Source organism: Monodon monoceros, unplaced genomic scaffold (genome assembly GCF_005190385.1).
Source record: "Monodon monoceros isolate NGI ecotype Baffin Bay Population unplaced genomic scaffold, NGI_Narwhal_1 Super_Scaffold_21, whole genome shotgun sequence".
NCBI classification, from domain to species: Eukaryota; Metazoa; Chordata; class Mammalia; order Artiodactyla; family Monodontidae; genus Monodon; species Monodon monoceros.
In genome coordinates this window covers 120071259-120086542 of record NW_021703778.1, presented here as the reverse complement: position 1 = coordinate 120086542, position 15284 = coordinate 120071259, and the positions used below count along the sequence as shown (strand labels likewise).

Here is a 15284-nt window from a genome sequence, read left to right as displayed (position 1 = left end):
AGATATGTCCATTGATGTGAGTGAGGTGTTAAAGTCTCTTACTATTATTGTATTCCCATCAGTTTCTCTCTTTATATCTGTTAGTATTTGTTTTATGTCTCTGGGTGCTTCTATATTGGGTGCATATATATTGACAAGTGTAATATCCTCTTCTTGTATTGATCATTTTATCATTTTATAGTGTCCTTCTTTATCTTTCTTCGTTTTAAAGTCTGTTTTGTCTGATAATGAGTACTGCGGCCTCTGCTTTCCTGTCATTCCCGTTTCCATGAAATATCTTTTTCCATCCCCTCACTTTCAATCTATTTGTGTTCTTTGCCCTAAAGTGGGTCTCTTTGTAGGCAGCATATTGTAAGTTCTTGGTTTTTTATCCGATCTGCCACTCTGTGTCTTTTTATTGGAACATTTAGTGCATTGACATTTAAGGTAATTATTGATAGATATGAATTTATTGCTGTTTAAACCTTGTTTTTCTATTGATTTTATATTTCTTCTTTGTCTCTTTTTCTTTTTGCAGTTTGATGGTTTTCTTTATCCTTGTGTTCTTTTTGGTTTTTGTGCATCTATTGTATGTTTTTGATTTGTGGTTACTGTTTTTCAAGTATGTTAACCCCTTCCTATCTACTTGCTTTAGACTGGTAGTCATATAGGCTCAAACACATTCTAGAAAAAAAAAATGTACATTTTCTTACTCTCCTCCCCCACATTTTTATTATTTTGATGTCTTCTTTTACATCTTCATGTTAATCCTTTTGCTGTTCATTGTGGTTATCATCACTTTCACAGAAATTTTTTGATTTTTTTTTTTTTAGTCTGTGTCCTGGCTTATTTAATTGATTTACTTTCCAATTGTGATTTTCTCTTTCCTATAGATTCTTGCTTCTTTTCTATTTAGAGAAGACCTTTTAGGATAGGCCTTCCTTTAGGATAGGTGTACTCTTAGTTTTTGCTTGTCTGAGCAATTCTTTATCTCTCCTTCTATTCTAAATGATAATCTTGCTGGGTAGAGTATCCTAGGTTGCAGGGGTTTCCCTTTCAGGACTTTATATCCTGCCATTCCCTTCTGGCCTGCAATGTTTATGTAGAGAAATCAGCTGATTGCCTTATGAGGGTTTCCTTATAATTAAATCTTTGTTTTTCTCTTGCTGCCTTCAGAATCCTCTAACTTTTGCCATTTTAATTATGTCTTGGTGTAGGTCTGTTTGGGTTCATCTTGTTTGGGACCCTCTGTGCTTCCTGTACCTGGATATCTGTTTCCTTCTTTAGGTTTGGGAAGTTTTCAACCATAATTTCTTCAGATACATTTCAATCCCCTTTTTTCTTTCTTCTCCTTCTGGGATCCCTGTTATGTGTAGATTGGCATGCTTTATATTATCCCATAGGTCTCTTCTGTTGGTTTCATTTTTCTTTTCATTTGGCTCTCTGCTGTTCTAATTGGGTGATTTCTCTTATTCTTTCAGATGACTTCTTTGTTCCTCTGCATTATTCATTCTGTTATTCATTGCCTTTAGCTCAGCTTTCATCTCGGCAAATAAGTTTTGCAATTCTTCTTAGTTCCTCTTTATAGTTTATAGTTTCTTTTTACAGTAATCTTCATTTCTATCAATAGCCCTTCTTAATTCCTTCAGTATTTTCATTATTTCCTTTCTGAACTCAGTGTCTGTTAGACTGAAGAGGTCTGTTTTGTTCTTTCAGGAGAATTCTCTTGATCTTTTAATTGGGAGTGGTTCCACTACTTCTTCATTTTACTTTTATTTCTCTGACTCTGTGAGCTTAGGAGAAATAATTATTTACTGTGGCCTTGAAGGGCTGTTTTTATGTGGGAGCATCCCTTTGTAGCCTGCATAAGTCTAATATTTTTGGTGCATGGGCTGTTTCTAGTAGGGATGCCTGCTGCATTTTCCTTCAGTGTGTGCTGGCCGGGGTCCCTTTCATAGGGGGTATGACTCGTGTGGTGACTAGAGCCTGCACTGGATATTGAGCAGGGTCTCTTCTTTGCTCTCTGGTTGTCACAGCCCTGTTGGGGGCAGCATCTGCTCCCCAGTTGTTGGAATAGAAGCCCCTAGATCCGTTTCTGAGCTGCAGTGTGAGGTAGGTGAAACTGGAGCTCTCCCACTGAGAGAAGAGCCACTGAGTATTCCATTGCTCAAGCTGTCCACTGGGGGGTACGCTCTGTGTGTCACCTGTGCAAGCCCACAAAGTACACTGTCACTGGCACTGCCCTTGGTCCCGCCTCCACCGTGGGAATGCAGGTAGTCGGCTGTGGTGTCCCTCAGACACTGTGTTCACAAAGCCGCCAGCGCAGATCCACTAAAGTTAGGTACCAGGACCACAGCAGTCACATACCTGGACCCACCATGGGAGCTATGGAAGCAGCCCAGACCCCAGCCCTGCCTCTGCATGCAGTCACACACAAAGCCTACAGCTGCGAGGCTAGTCCCATCCCAGCCACAGGAGCACCCATTGTCCTGCTCCCAGAGCCCAAGAAAGAGGATGCTATGGCAGGCCCCGCCCCTCTCTTCCTTCATGCACCCCACCCCTTAGCAACAGTGATTGGCTTCTGTGGCGGCCTGGGCTTCTTCCACATACACCCTCGGTTGAGGCCCTATAACTACTCACCAGCCCCTTCAGGCTGTCTCCGTTTAGCCAACCCCAGTACTCTCCCCAGGTGTGTCCTCTGAAGCCCAAGTTTCAGCAACCAGTCATCCCATTGTTCCCTCCCACACCACACACACACACACACACACACACACACACACACCCCACACACACCCCCACCCCCCCCCAACAGGCGACCATCTCAGGCTGGGGATTGCAGTGAGGTAGCACAGATCCTCTGTGCTAGTCTCTCTCTGTTCTGCCTGCCACCAGCTGGCTTCTGTGCTCTCCCTTTCTGTCCCAGCTGATCTTCCCACCAGTTAAGGGGTTCCCCAGGGTGCGGGAACGTTTCCCCTTTTCCAGCTCCCTCCCAGTGCCGTAGGTCTCATCCCAATTCCTTTATTTTTTCTTTCATCCTACTGGGTTATATGGAGATATTTCTTGCACTTCTGGGTGTCTGATATCTTTTGTCAGTGTTCAGTAAGCTATCCTGAGAAAATGCTCCCCATGTAGATGTATTTTTGATGTATTTGTGGGAAGAGGTGAGTTTCATGTCCTTCCATTCTCCCATCTTGGTTCCTCCTTTTGATCATGATGATACTGGTTTATCTCATTGAATGATTTTTGAGGGCTAAATGTTGTAATAGTGTTTTGACTCATTTCACAGGAAAAAATACATTTCCATGGCAATCTATGAACACGAGTTTGTATATCTAAAGTTTCTTTCAATAATACTTATCCTTAGTACAGTGGGTATACTCTGTCATATTTTTTCTGGTCTATTCATTTTCATTTTTTAAAGATAGCCATGGCCAGTAGTTTAAAAAGCACTGATGTATATATAAACATGCATTATATACTTAAAACTTGCCATATAAATTATTATTTTAGCCAAGAATTTAAAGTACAGAGAATTCAAATTTTGCTAGTGTAATGGAATAAGTACTCAGTAGATTTTGGCAACTTTCAGAGGCTATCCTTTAACCACTGTAGCATTAGTTTGTAATGTTTTATTGGGATAAAGCATGCTTGAATTTTGTCTACATGTGAAGCAGGCTTCAGAGGAGGCATCACTTAGCTAATATGAACTCTCTTGTAGATTGAAAGTGATTTTTCAACTCCACCATCAAGAAGAAAAACCCCATTTAACAAAGGTAATATACTTACATCTTTCTTTTGTAGCTCTGTTCTATTATAGGGTAGTCTCTTTATTAACATAGTATTAAAATTAATTGCTCACAAGTGGGCAGATCTACCAATTGGTTTCCTGTTATTTTCAATTTCATTGAAATTGTTTTTAGAAATATATTAATCTTTTTATTAAACTTCTCTTTACAGAATTAGCAGAAAACTCTGGTATTGGAAAACTTTTCACTAATGCTATGGAGTCTTTAGAGGAAGAAGAGAAAGATTCTTATTTTTCGAACTCTGATTCTGCATAGTAAAAATGAGAACACTTCCAGGATGTTTATCAAGAAGCAGATAGTGTATCTGTATCTTCATTTGAAGGATGTAATTTTTTTTTTATAATGTAGCTTCATATGAAATTGCAGACTCTTTTTCATAGGTTTCATGTGTTATATATAGATGTCTCTCATAAGCATCTTAGTCTGTTTAAGAAAATCATGTTCCATACAGATTTTTTTAGAAGCATTCAAGAAAATGTTGCTATCCTTAAGGGGAGAGGTGGGGGAGAATTAAAAAATAGATTGTATTGGTAGCTACTGAGTTCATGAAAACTTTAGGTTACCAGTTGTCACCACTTGGTATAAAAGCCAGAGTTGATCTAATGTTTCAGTTATCAGTACATGTTGTTTAAACCATTTGACAAGCTTTCTCCTGATTGTTTTTCTTAAAACTTGTGATTGGCACATTCATGAAACCTATGTAAATTTAATTTATTGCTTTTTCAGTATTTTTATTAGGTAGAATAAGAGAACAGATTTTGTTGTATTCTTAAGCAGACATGGCGTAAATTTGGTCTCAATATTTAAAAGACTGGATTAGACAAACATTCAGGTTATAGCTCTTTTACTGTAAGGAGTCAAGTTACTATGTCATGTCATAGTAAACACTGTTTTCCTTTCAGACAGCTTCTTTAGAAATAAACTTCTTTTAGCATATTATGCCATTATGCTTTAAAATTTGACATAGGGCTTCCCTGGTGGCGCGGTGGTTGAGAATCTGCCTGCTAATGCAGGGGACACGGGTTCGAGCCTTGGTCTGGGAGGATCCCACATGCCGCGGAACGACTGGGCGCGTGAGCCACGGGCACTGAGCCTGCGTGTCTGGAGCCTGTGCTCCGCAGCAGGGGATGCCGCGATAGTGAGAGGCGCACGCACTGTGATGAAGAGTGGCCCCCACTTGCCACAAACTAGAGAAAGCCCTCGCACAGAGAGGAAGACCCAACACAGCAAAAATAAATAAATTAATTAATAAACTCGTACTCCCAACATCTTCTTTTAAAAAAAAAATTTGACAGAATTTTTTTCCCTCTGGTTATAGTACGCATTTACCCACTCTTTCTCTCCAGGTAGGTTGTTCAAATAAAGTAAATTTGCTTTTATAATATTCATGTTTTGGTTGGTTTTTCCAATTACTGGATCATAGAAAAAATGCATTTTGTTTGTTAATGGTTCAGTTCATTTCCTTGAAAAATACCAGAACTGTTAGAAAAAGTATACTTTCTTGTTTCTTAAGAATTATTTAGTCAGTAATAATCAGCAGCTAAAGAACTACAGGATTTGTAGAAACACAAGATTTAAGAAGAATAGTGCAAGCAAACAGATCACTCTCCTTTAAACTACCATGATAGTTTCTGCCACAGAGATTTTTGATAGATGAAGGATGAAACAAATGAAAGGGTTATTTTAGAGTAGCTCTAAAAAATTCTGTTGTAGAACTCTAAGTTGCCAATATTTGGTGTAATACCATGCTGCTTGATGTTAGTGGATAGTGTTTTAAGAATTAGAAGGTATTCACAACATTGTAAATCAACTATACTCCAATAAAAATTTTTTTAAAAATTAGAAGGTAGTTAAATTCTGTAATACGAAACAAAAAGATAATTTTTGAAATAGCATATACTTGACACAAACCACAACGTACCCGCACTCCCCATATTCCATGTGTCCTATCAAAACTATTGTATCCCACCTTCCAGGTACCTGGTTATTCCCGTTTCTTTCCATTGGGTCATTAGATAAACTAGTAAGGTTTAAGGTAACCTCCAAAGGAGACTTAAAAGTGGAAAAGAAAGACTTGAAGGGCTCAAAGACAGTAAGACGGATCAATAAACTATAGGGTTCATAGTTAAGTGCAACCTGTGAAGAGTATAGAAAGAGGCCGTTGCAGCTTAAATATGGATAGAGGTCTCTACACAGCAAGCATAAATAAATGAAATCCTCTAGGTTATGTCCCTCAAACCATATCAATTTATGAAATATTTTGTCTGTTGGGTGAACACACAGAATCTGAAGACATTGGTGTCTGCATGAGATGTGCTGCAAGGAGGTCATCAGTCCAGGGCAATGTGAGGTTGTTGAGGGACTGCATGCTTCTGGTGTGCAGCCAGGGCACAGAGCACCAGATGTCCCCTACCCAATGCACCACTGATACCATGTAACAGGAGTGAGTAGCAGCAAAAAAAACAGCACACTGGAACCAGAAAAAGAAGTCCCTTTCCTCCTTCTACTTGACAAAGCTCAAATCATGCTCACTAGGGAGAAATGCTCAAAAAGTCCAGTCCATTATAATGGAGTGAGATACTGAAGGATGAATTTGAACCTGAGAGAGAACAAATTGAGAACTGCACATGAGCCAATAATTTATAGAACTTCTTTTCTTTCTGGCTTTGACAGAATTATTAAACAGCAGAAATAAGAGATTAACTGCTTTAGTAGAATTCAGAATTTATACTATCCCAAAGGAGCTAAGTTCACCATCAGAGCAACTTTTTTAGTGAAAGAAAACTATCTAGTTCCTGGGTTCTTGTTCTAGATTTCCCAGTCTAAACTTGAGTAAGTCACTTGTTTCTGGGCCTCACGTTTATCATCTGATAAGAAAGGAACAAGAAAAGCAATTTGAATTAGATCAGCTTTGAAGTCCATGCCAAGTCTAAGTGAAACCCTCTGCTGTGAGGTTGGTTCAACTACCCAACAATTAGTAGCATAACAGACACAGTGTTATGGGTCACGATGAAAGTCCACATTCCATAGCTCATCTATACTGAAATTTTCCAACTCCAAGATATCACTTCTTTGAATATGGTACTTCAACCAAAAAAAGTAGTATAGATCAGAATTCATACTACTAGGATTAGACTGTTAACTAGGATTCAGTTAAATTTTCTACTTTCCTAGTTACTGGGGCATTATCTCACAATACACCTACCACCCACATCTATTCAATATAGTTGATATATGAGAAAAATTGTTTATGACCATTAAGCTGGCAGCAGACACATCAACCTATAATGCTAACAAATGACAATGATAGCACTATAATCTTTGGGAAAATTCTAAAATATATCTTTCACTCTAGCTTTTACTTAATAGTACCTTCAATAAGCTTTTCGTTCAATAAAAAAGTTTTATTATCTAAACAAAATGATTATTAAACATCAGATTTTTTTAAATCATTTATATATTCTATATAAATAAAAATGTACACAGTGTAAAATAACAGATATGGACATATTAATATATTTTAAACTGATAATCACAAACCACAGCAATGATTATTGAAGTGCATTTAGTATTGTGAGGGTTCTTTGATAACCCACCCTGAGCAGTCTGATCATGCATCAGATTTAAAACTACCTTTGTTAAGATCATTTGGCAACATTTGCATGTCAAATATATAGTGAATATATCTATAGATCTCCTCAGCTTTTTGATGAGTTACTTGTGCATACATGGAGATTTCCTGAGGTGAGCTGAAAAATAAACAAAAACATTATACTAAAACTTCTGACTTATAAAATTCAATATTCTTGCTTAAAGAATACCAAACATAAAATCCTTTAAGAAAATCATTTTTTCCCAAGTTTTCTACATTCAGTTGATTATGTCTTAGCATTAGTTTAAATAAAACAAAAGCCTATTCCCTATATTTAAAATCATTTATAATAATAATTTCAACATCTTATTTGAGCCTTTAGTTTAACCTATTTTCTAAAGCCTTCGTTTGATTTTCAAGCAATAAAATCATTAGAGCCTACTAAAATTTTCAACTTGAACATTTTTCTAGTTACAGAACTAACCAGCCCAGAAATGTGAGACTGCAAGATCAAATTAAGTGCTGTCTGTCTCCCCACAGGGCTCTAAGCTACTCAAAGACAATGCCTACGTTTTTTTTTTTCCTTCCATTAATGTCCTCAGCTTAATGCAGTGACTGATACATGTTGACAAGCAAAGTCTTTACCGAAAGAATCTAACAGGCACTATACCTCTTTATTTTTAAAAATATTAAAATTCCTATGGGGGCTTCCCTGGTGGTGCAGTGGTTGAGAGTCCACCTGCCGATGCAGGGGACACGGGTTTGTGTCCCAGTCCGGGAAGATCCCACATGCCGCGGAGCAACTAAGCCCGTGTGCCACGACTACTGAGCCTGCGCGTCCGGAGCCTGTGCTCCGCAACGGGAGAGGCCACACCAGTGAGAGGCCCGCGTACCGCAAAAAAAGAAAAAAAAAATTCCTATGAAATGCCTTCAAGGATGATTTTAAAGTAACCATTTAAAAATATTAAATCAGGGACTTCCCTGGTGGTGCAGTGAATAGGACTCCGTGCTCCCAATGCAGGGGACCCGGGTTCGATCCCTGGTCAGGGAACTAGATCCCACATGCATGCCACAACTAAGAATTCACATGCCACAACTAAGGAGCTCACATGCTGCAACTAAGGAGCCCATGTGCTGCAACTAAGGAGCCCACCTACCATAACTAAGACCCTGCGCAACCAAATAAATAAATATTAAAACACATACCTATTTGTCATCTTTTTCACAGATGAAAACTGGTGACACATATTCAGTGCAGCTATATAAGTTATATTGGGAATACTGAGATAAAATTGAAGTGCCTCACATTTATTACTGTTCACCACTGTTGAAACATGAATACCAACATTCTTTCTTTGTTCCACTAAAGACAATTCCTTTAGCAAATCTGCAGTTTCTTCTTGGCAGGAACTGAAAAGAATTCGGATTCCAGCACCAGTTAAGGTCGTCAGCAGGCTGTCATAGATCTTTGTTCTCCTAAACATCCTGGATGTGTCTCCTAAATATTTTACATTTAGGAAAATGCAAACCTTAGTAAGTTACATTAAGTAGGACCATTAATACTATATATTATTAAAATCCCAAGATCTACATCATTAAGCAAACTAGTGCCACATTATGCTAATGAGAAACCCTACCGCTGAAAATTTCAAGTGATCCTCAAATAGAAAATAAGGAGAACGGTCTTTATGAGTGTCTTAAATTGGAATCTACAGAAGAAGGTGAGTAGGCAGGGGAGAGTTTATATTCCTAGATAATTCATTCCTAAAGGCCAAGACCATATTACTTATCTCTAAAATTCATAATGGTAGCATTGCCGAAGGGTTCATTAAGTATTACTTCTAACTGATATAAAATTATCATGTATTTATTCCAAGAGTACCTCAATACCCTGCATACCCATTATAACTTTAACTCCTGCCTATTAATTTACTTTCCTACTTTTCCCATTCATTTTCTTTCCATGTTCCACCTACATCCTTTTTTTGGCATTCTTCCTTAAGCCAAAAAAAAGATGTTTTTCCATAACTTTTGCCATATTACTTTCCTTTTTATTCCAAATCTATTTCCTTTATAAAGGATATGTGAGTAAAGAGTAACTTATAGAATTTTAACGCTAGAAAGACCCAAAAGATCACTTAATCTAAAGCCCTCACTTGTCAAATTAAAAAAGAAAAAAAAATTTGGGTTACTGAAAGAATGACTTATCCAAGGTCACATGGTTCAGTAGTGACAGTGGCGATGAAAAGTACGTTGCTCAAATTGAACCAGTGTTTTATGTAAACTACATTATTTTCTTTTACATAATGACTGTATAATCCTTGAATTCTTCCATAGCGGCTTTCAGCTGCATGATTTCACTTAATCCTCATAACACCCCGGGATGAGTAGGAAAAGTATATTATTAACTCCTCAGAGGGGGTGATTTGTCAATGCAGTATCACATAGCTATAGAGACACCAGAACTCAGTGCATCTTCTGATCCCATATCCTATGATCTTTTCACTATTCTCAGGGGCTCCCCATTACAATTAAACATTACCCATAAAAATGCCCTAACTGAAGCTCCAAGCCTGCATTTTTTAATATATCCTAAGCATCCATTTTAGTGACCCATTGAGAACTCAACATATTCAAAGTTAAACCTCTCTTTGTCCCTCAAATCTGCTGTTTCTCTGATATTCATAATTTCAATGAACAGCACCACTACCTAACTGCCCAGTAATCAAGAGATTGTTCAGCTCAATAGTAATTCTTGATTGCTCCCACTTACTCCTGCTACCTCCTGATTTCACTTCCCTCCTGATTCCTCCTTTCCCCCACTGCTGCCTTATTTAGGGCCCCTCACCCTTTCTGGGGCTCCCAGAAAAAGACTTATGATTGGTTCACTTGCCTTCAATTTCTCACCCTTCGATTCTCACAAGCTGCATTTAAACACAATGACTAATGAAAAACATTATGGCATTATGTAAATATGAAATGACATTCATGAGTCAGGTATTTAAATTTTAAGAGCTTCCCACATCCTGACAGTAGGATAATGAACCAAATAATAGGTTCCTTTACAGCCTTATAAACAAAACCATTTAAAAATACAAACCTGTTTTTTCTCTGTCCTTTTCCACAATCACACATATTCTTTCAAACATGCTCTGTAGGTACTGGATCTGGTCAATGAGCTTGTTCTTATTGGTACTATTTAACATCTCAGATTGAGACCTCCTTTCCACCACCATGCGGTTACTCACAATATAATCACAACCATTAAGAGGACAAACCTCTACCTGTAAGCCATGAACTGCTCTTAGGGAAGAAATTACTTCTGAACCAGAAGTGATTTCACGACTGTCTACAAGAATACAAGTTCTTTGGCCTTCCTGTGGAAGTCTAAGAGAAGCATGTGTGCCAGCCAAGCGTGCTCGTGAGTTGGAACAGTAGGCCACTGAAGTGCCAGAATCCTCCAGAGCACTAGTATCCTGAAAATCAGAAAACATCAATCACGATCAGTTATATGGATGTTAGCGCCATAAACTTCTAACCCCTAGGCTGATTTTTCTTATTGATACTTTTTTTTATTCCTTCAACATCAGCAAAGTGACTATGTAGATGAAGGACCAAGCTACCACTTAACACCTTGTAGGATGGCTAGAATTTTTAAAAAAGGAAAATGTGTTGATGAGGATGTGAAAAAACTGGAATGTACATTGCTGGTGGGAATGAAAAATGGTGAGGCCACTGTGGGGAGAGTTCTCAAAATTAAAGAATTACCATATGGCCCAGGAATTCCACTCCTAGGTAACATACCCATAATAATTGAAACCAGAGACTCAGATACTTGTATGCCAGTGTTGATTAATTTTGGAAAATCCTCAGCCATGCTTGTTCAACTATATCTTCTACTTGCTCTCTTTTCTCCTTAATTCCAATTACATGTATCTTAGGCTACTGCTTACAGTCCCACAGCTCCTGGATGCTCCATTCTGTTTTTTCACTCTTTCTTTATATTTCTGATTGGGTAATTTTATTGACCTAGCTTTAAGTTTGTTGGTTCTTTCCATGGCTGCATTGAGTCTACTGATGGGCCTATTGCAGACACTCTTCATCTCTTTTACCATGTTTTCCATTTCTAGCATTTCCACTTTATTGTTCTTTATATATTCCATTTCTTGGATGATATTCCCTTTCTGTTCATGCATTGTTTGTTTGACTTTTCCACTAGAGCCTTTAACATGTTAATCATGGTTATTCTAAATTCCCTGTCTGATAGTTCCAATGTCTGGGTCATATCTGAGTCTCGTTCTTGAGAATGTGTTTTTTTCTTCCTTCTATGTATCTTGTAACTTTTGGTTACAAAAAGTTTGGTTGAAAGCCAAACATCTTGTGTAGGAGAGTAGTGATTGAGGTAAATATGAGCCCTACCAAAGTACAGAAATAGCTTTGGACCCATGACAAAACATCACAAAGTCCTTTCAAACTGAGCTGAGGTCTGGGCTCATTTGCCAGGTGATTTTTCTAAATATTCTAACTTTTCTTTGTAAACCTGTGCCTCAGAGAGTTTTTCTCCCCATACTCTTGTCTCTCTCTCAGCAGTAGATTGCTTTTATTTCTCACTTACTGCTTGCTAGCCTGGTTGGAGGGAGTGCTAGGAGTGTGGGGACAGGCGGGGGGAGGGGGGTTTCTATTGTCCTGGTTCAGCCTGTCTTGGGCAGGAATTGTGTCCCTGGATCTCAGAGATGGGAACTTCTCAATGATCCTCCCCCTCTCCCTGCCCCCAGTGGTTAGAGATCTCTAATGCTCTGGGCCCAAGATGTTTTCCTGCCCCTTTCTCAGATGTAGAGCATTTCTCTCTTATTCCTTTCCTCCATCTGCAAAGGGTCTTCACCTAAGCCCTGGAGGCTGTAGGGTTTGCTGTTCTTCCCCCAGTAGTTTAATGCTTTTTGTTCCATAGGGGAAATAGGGGAGAAGGAACTAGATGGGGTTTGGTGCCTTTTCCACAGTAGCTTCTGGTCACTTCCCCAAGGCCTGCACTGGGAAGGAAGTTTTCTCTGATTCTCAGTCTTTCTTGTGACCATCTGATGACTCTGTGGAAAAGAGCCCACGAGTGGTTATGAATTACCCTTCTCTCTGCAACTCCCAGGGGTTCTAAACGCTCATGCTATCCCGTTGCCTTTTGCAATTCATTAATGTTTTAGCTGAATTCTTCTTGCCAGATTATACAGTGCCCAGTGACTGTCCCAAATCAGCAAGTCTCTCCTTGGAGGCACTTGTCTCCTTAGATATCAGGCTAATTGGCTGTCCTGCAACCTCAGATCCAAATAAACTTATGATTTTGTAGATTATCTGGTTTTTTGGCTGTTGTTACAAGGATGGGAGCAATGTTCTTTCCAGCTTTCTGTATTCTAAGCTAAAGAGGAAGTCCTAATCACTCAGAATAATCTTTAAAATATATTTAATATTCAATTTTTTAAGAAAAGGAATAAATGTCATGAAGGAAGAAATGAACACTAAAGAACCAAAAGAAAATATTGGAAATATTTCGTTATCTTGGAGTACAAAATGGCTTTTTAAACATGACACTGATGTCAGAAACTATAAAGAAAAAAATTGGAACTGTATAAAAAAGTTAAATTTTCCTGTGGCAAAACCCACTATTAAACAAAACAAAGGCAAATGACAAACAAGGAATACTGTCTGCAATACACATGACAAAATAAGTATTAACATTTTTAGTATCTAACAGTTTTTGACAGGATATTTAGTCTATTTTCTGTCTTCTCAAATTTATCTCAAATTCCTTCCCCTCCTAATCTGAAGAAGAATCATACTATATGTATAGTATTAGATAGTAGAGGAAAAGTTAAAACACATTTCTGTTAAAACTCTATCCTTTTTCACAGTCCTCAAAATATTACTAGCCTATATCTATTTTTTTTAGTTACAGCATGGCAAAGTAGAAATGTAGAGAGTGCTTACTGGTTTTGAAAGTAATGTGCAAGTATTACCTACCCTGACCCTTGGGATTACTATCTTTCTAATACAGCTGAGAATACCGAGGCTCAGGGAAATTAAGTACTTTGCTCTTCTCCAATCTATTTATAAGACTTAATCTAGTCAATTTTATCTAATTATGCCTTCCAGAAATAACTTTGTGCAAAAAAGGCCTGGAGATAATTTACAACTAGAAATGCCAATTTGAGGGCCATTGTGCGGACACTGGAGCATGTTGCTAAGGTGGAATGGGCTGAAACACCTGGAATAAAAGAGAAATCTAAGTCTAGGTCTAGGGATTCCTATTACTATGACTTTAATCCCTATTTTAGCAAAACTACTGCAACTATGAACTCTTAAAAACTGAAAATGATTTTAGGGATTACTTTATCAATAGTAACCATTCTGGAAGGAAAGAAATTCAAAGGAAGGAAATCAGCTGGTACCCCTAAACTCCTCACCCCAATAAGTAGATGAGAGTTACATACCAGAAGCCTTCAGAGGGGGAAAGAAAAAATCTGGAGAAACTAGTTCTGAGCTTTAATTTCTGTTAATTTTACCTTGTAGAAAGCCCATTTCCTATATCCTTTTTATAAAATTAGCAGGTTTCCTTACAGAAAACTATTAACACATTTTAAAAATAAGCATCCTACAAATCAGCTATAAAATTTAGTGTGCTGGTTTCTTGTCTGAAGAATTTTATCACTTGCTAATTTTTCTTTGACCTAGTTATTTAACACAAAAGAAAGAAAAACAAACCAAAGAAAACGTTTTGGTAAACATATGAAGGCTTTTTTTCTCTAATCTGATTCATACCTTCAACTGAATTGGAAATTTTCTACAGTCTTTCTGTGAATCAACAGTAGTGAATGATGATGAGGTAGGTTCAATTTTAGTACGGCTCTGAGGTTTGAAGTCTGAGACATCGGAAACTGTAACCTTTAAATTAAGCGGTGTCTGTTGTCTCTGGTTTGGCGACTGATTAACAACTGGATTAGAGTGGTCCCTGGACTGCAATGAAGACACAGAAGGCACTAAATTCAAACAGTGGTTTTGTTGTTCACTCTTGGTAACTGCACTTGGATTAATCACAGTGCTGGATTCCTGTTTATCATTTACATTGTTTTCCTCCTCACTTGAATCATCTGGTAAAATAATTCTGAATAATTTTTTTTTTGAAGATGCACAGTTTTGTCTCATCTTCATTTGTTTTAGCTTTACTGCACGTCGGGTTTTATATTTTTTACTCCTACTTGCAAAGCAATCTTCAGTTATTAGGTTAAAATCAACACAGACTTCTTCACTTGATTGGCTTTTGCAAGACTCCTCTTCATCAACACAAAAACTGTCTTCTAAATAGGTTTCATCTTGCTCAGGAATCTACAATACAAATACAAAATAAGAATATTATAAATTTCATAAAATCAGCATGTTCTAACATATTCTTTTAAGTTCATGGTATCTTTCTGAATATTTATTTCACTTACTTTATTAAGTCAGTCACTTGCTCACTAACATATATCGAGCATATTCTTTTTTTCTTCCAGTTTTATTGAGATATAATTGACATACAACACTGTATAAGTCTAAGGTGTACAGCATAATGATTTGACTTATTACATCATGAAATAAGTTTAGTGAACATCCATTATCTCACACAGATACAAAATTAAAGAAATAGAAAAAAAATTTTTCCTTGTGGTGAGAGCTCTTAGGATTTACTCTCTTGACAATTTTCATATTTAACCTACAGCAGTGTTAATTATGTTTATCATGTTGTACATTACATCCCAAGTACTTATTTATCTTATAACTGGAAGTTTGTACATTTTGACTACCATCATCCAATTCTCCTTCCCCCTACACCACTCCCCTGCCTCTGGTAACCATAAATTTGGTCTCTTTTTGTATGAGTTAGT

At 37.6% G+C, this 15284-nt stretch overlaps 2 protein-coding genes across 6 annotated transcripts in view; one reads left to right on the top strand and one right to left on the bottom strand.

Moving 5' to 3' along the window:
* MIS18BP1 (MIS18 binding protein 1) overlaps positions 1-4719 on the top strand; it is a 60229-nt gene extending 55510 nt beyond the window's left edge. For both annotated transcript variants that reach the window (XM_029238826.1, XM_029238825.1), the window contains exons 14-15: positions 3698-3752; positions 3937-4719. In XM_029238826.1, the coding sequence (XP_029094659.1) occupies positions 3698-3752; positions 3937-4040 (159 nt within the window). In that variant the 3' untranslated portion in view covers positions 4041-4719. The remainder of the gene's footprint in view (positions 1-3697; positions 3753-3936) is intronic.
* A 2389-nt stretch (positions 4720-7108) lies between these two features.
* Positions 7109-15284, bottom strand: part of FANCM (FA complementation group M) — a 56913-nt gene continuing 48737 nt past the window's right edge. For 3 of the 4 annotated variants that reach the window (XM_029238176.1, XM_029238177.1, XM_029238179.1), the window contains 4 exons: positions 14182-14745; positions 10478-10853; positions 8584-8875; positions 7302-7534 (listed from right to left, as the gene is read on the bottom strand). In XM_029238176.1, coding sequence (XP_029094009.1) covers positions 7396-7534; positions 8584-8875; positions 10478-10853; positions 14182-14745 — 1371 coding nt within the window. In that variant the 3' untranslated portion in view covers positions 7302-7395. Of the gene's footprint in view, positions 7535-8583; positions 8876-10477; positions 10854-14181; positions 14746-15284 lie in introns of all 4 variants that reach the window. The other variant, XM_029238178.1, reaches the window with a different exon arrangement.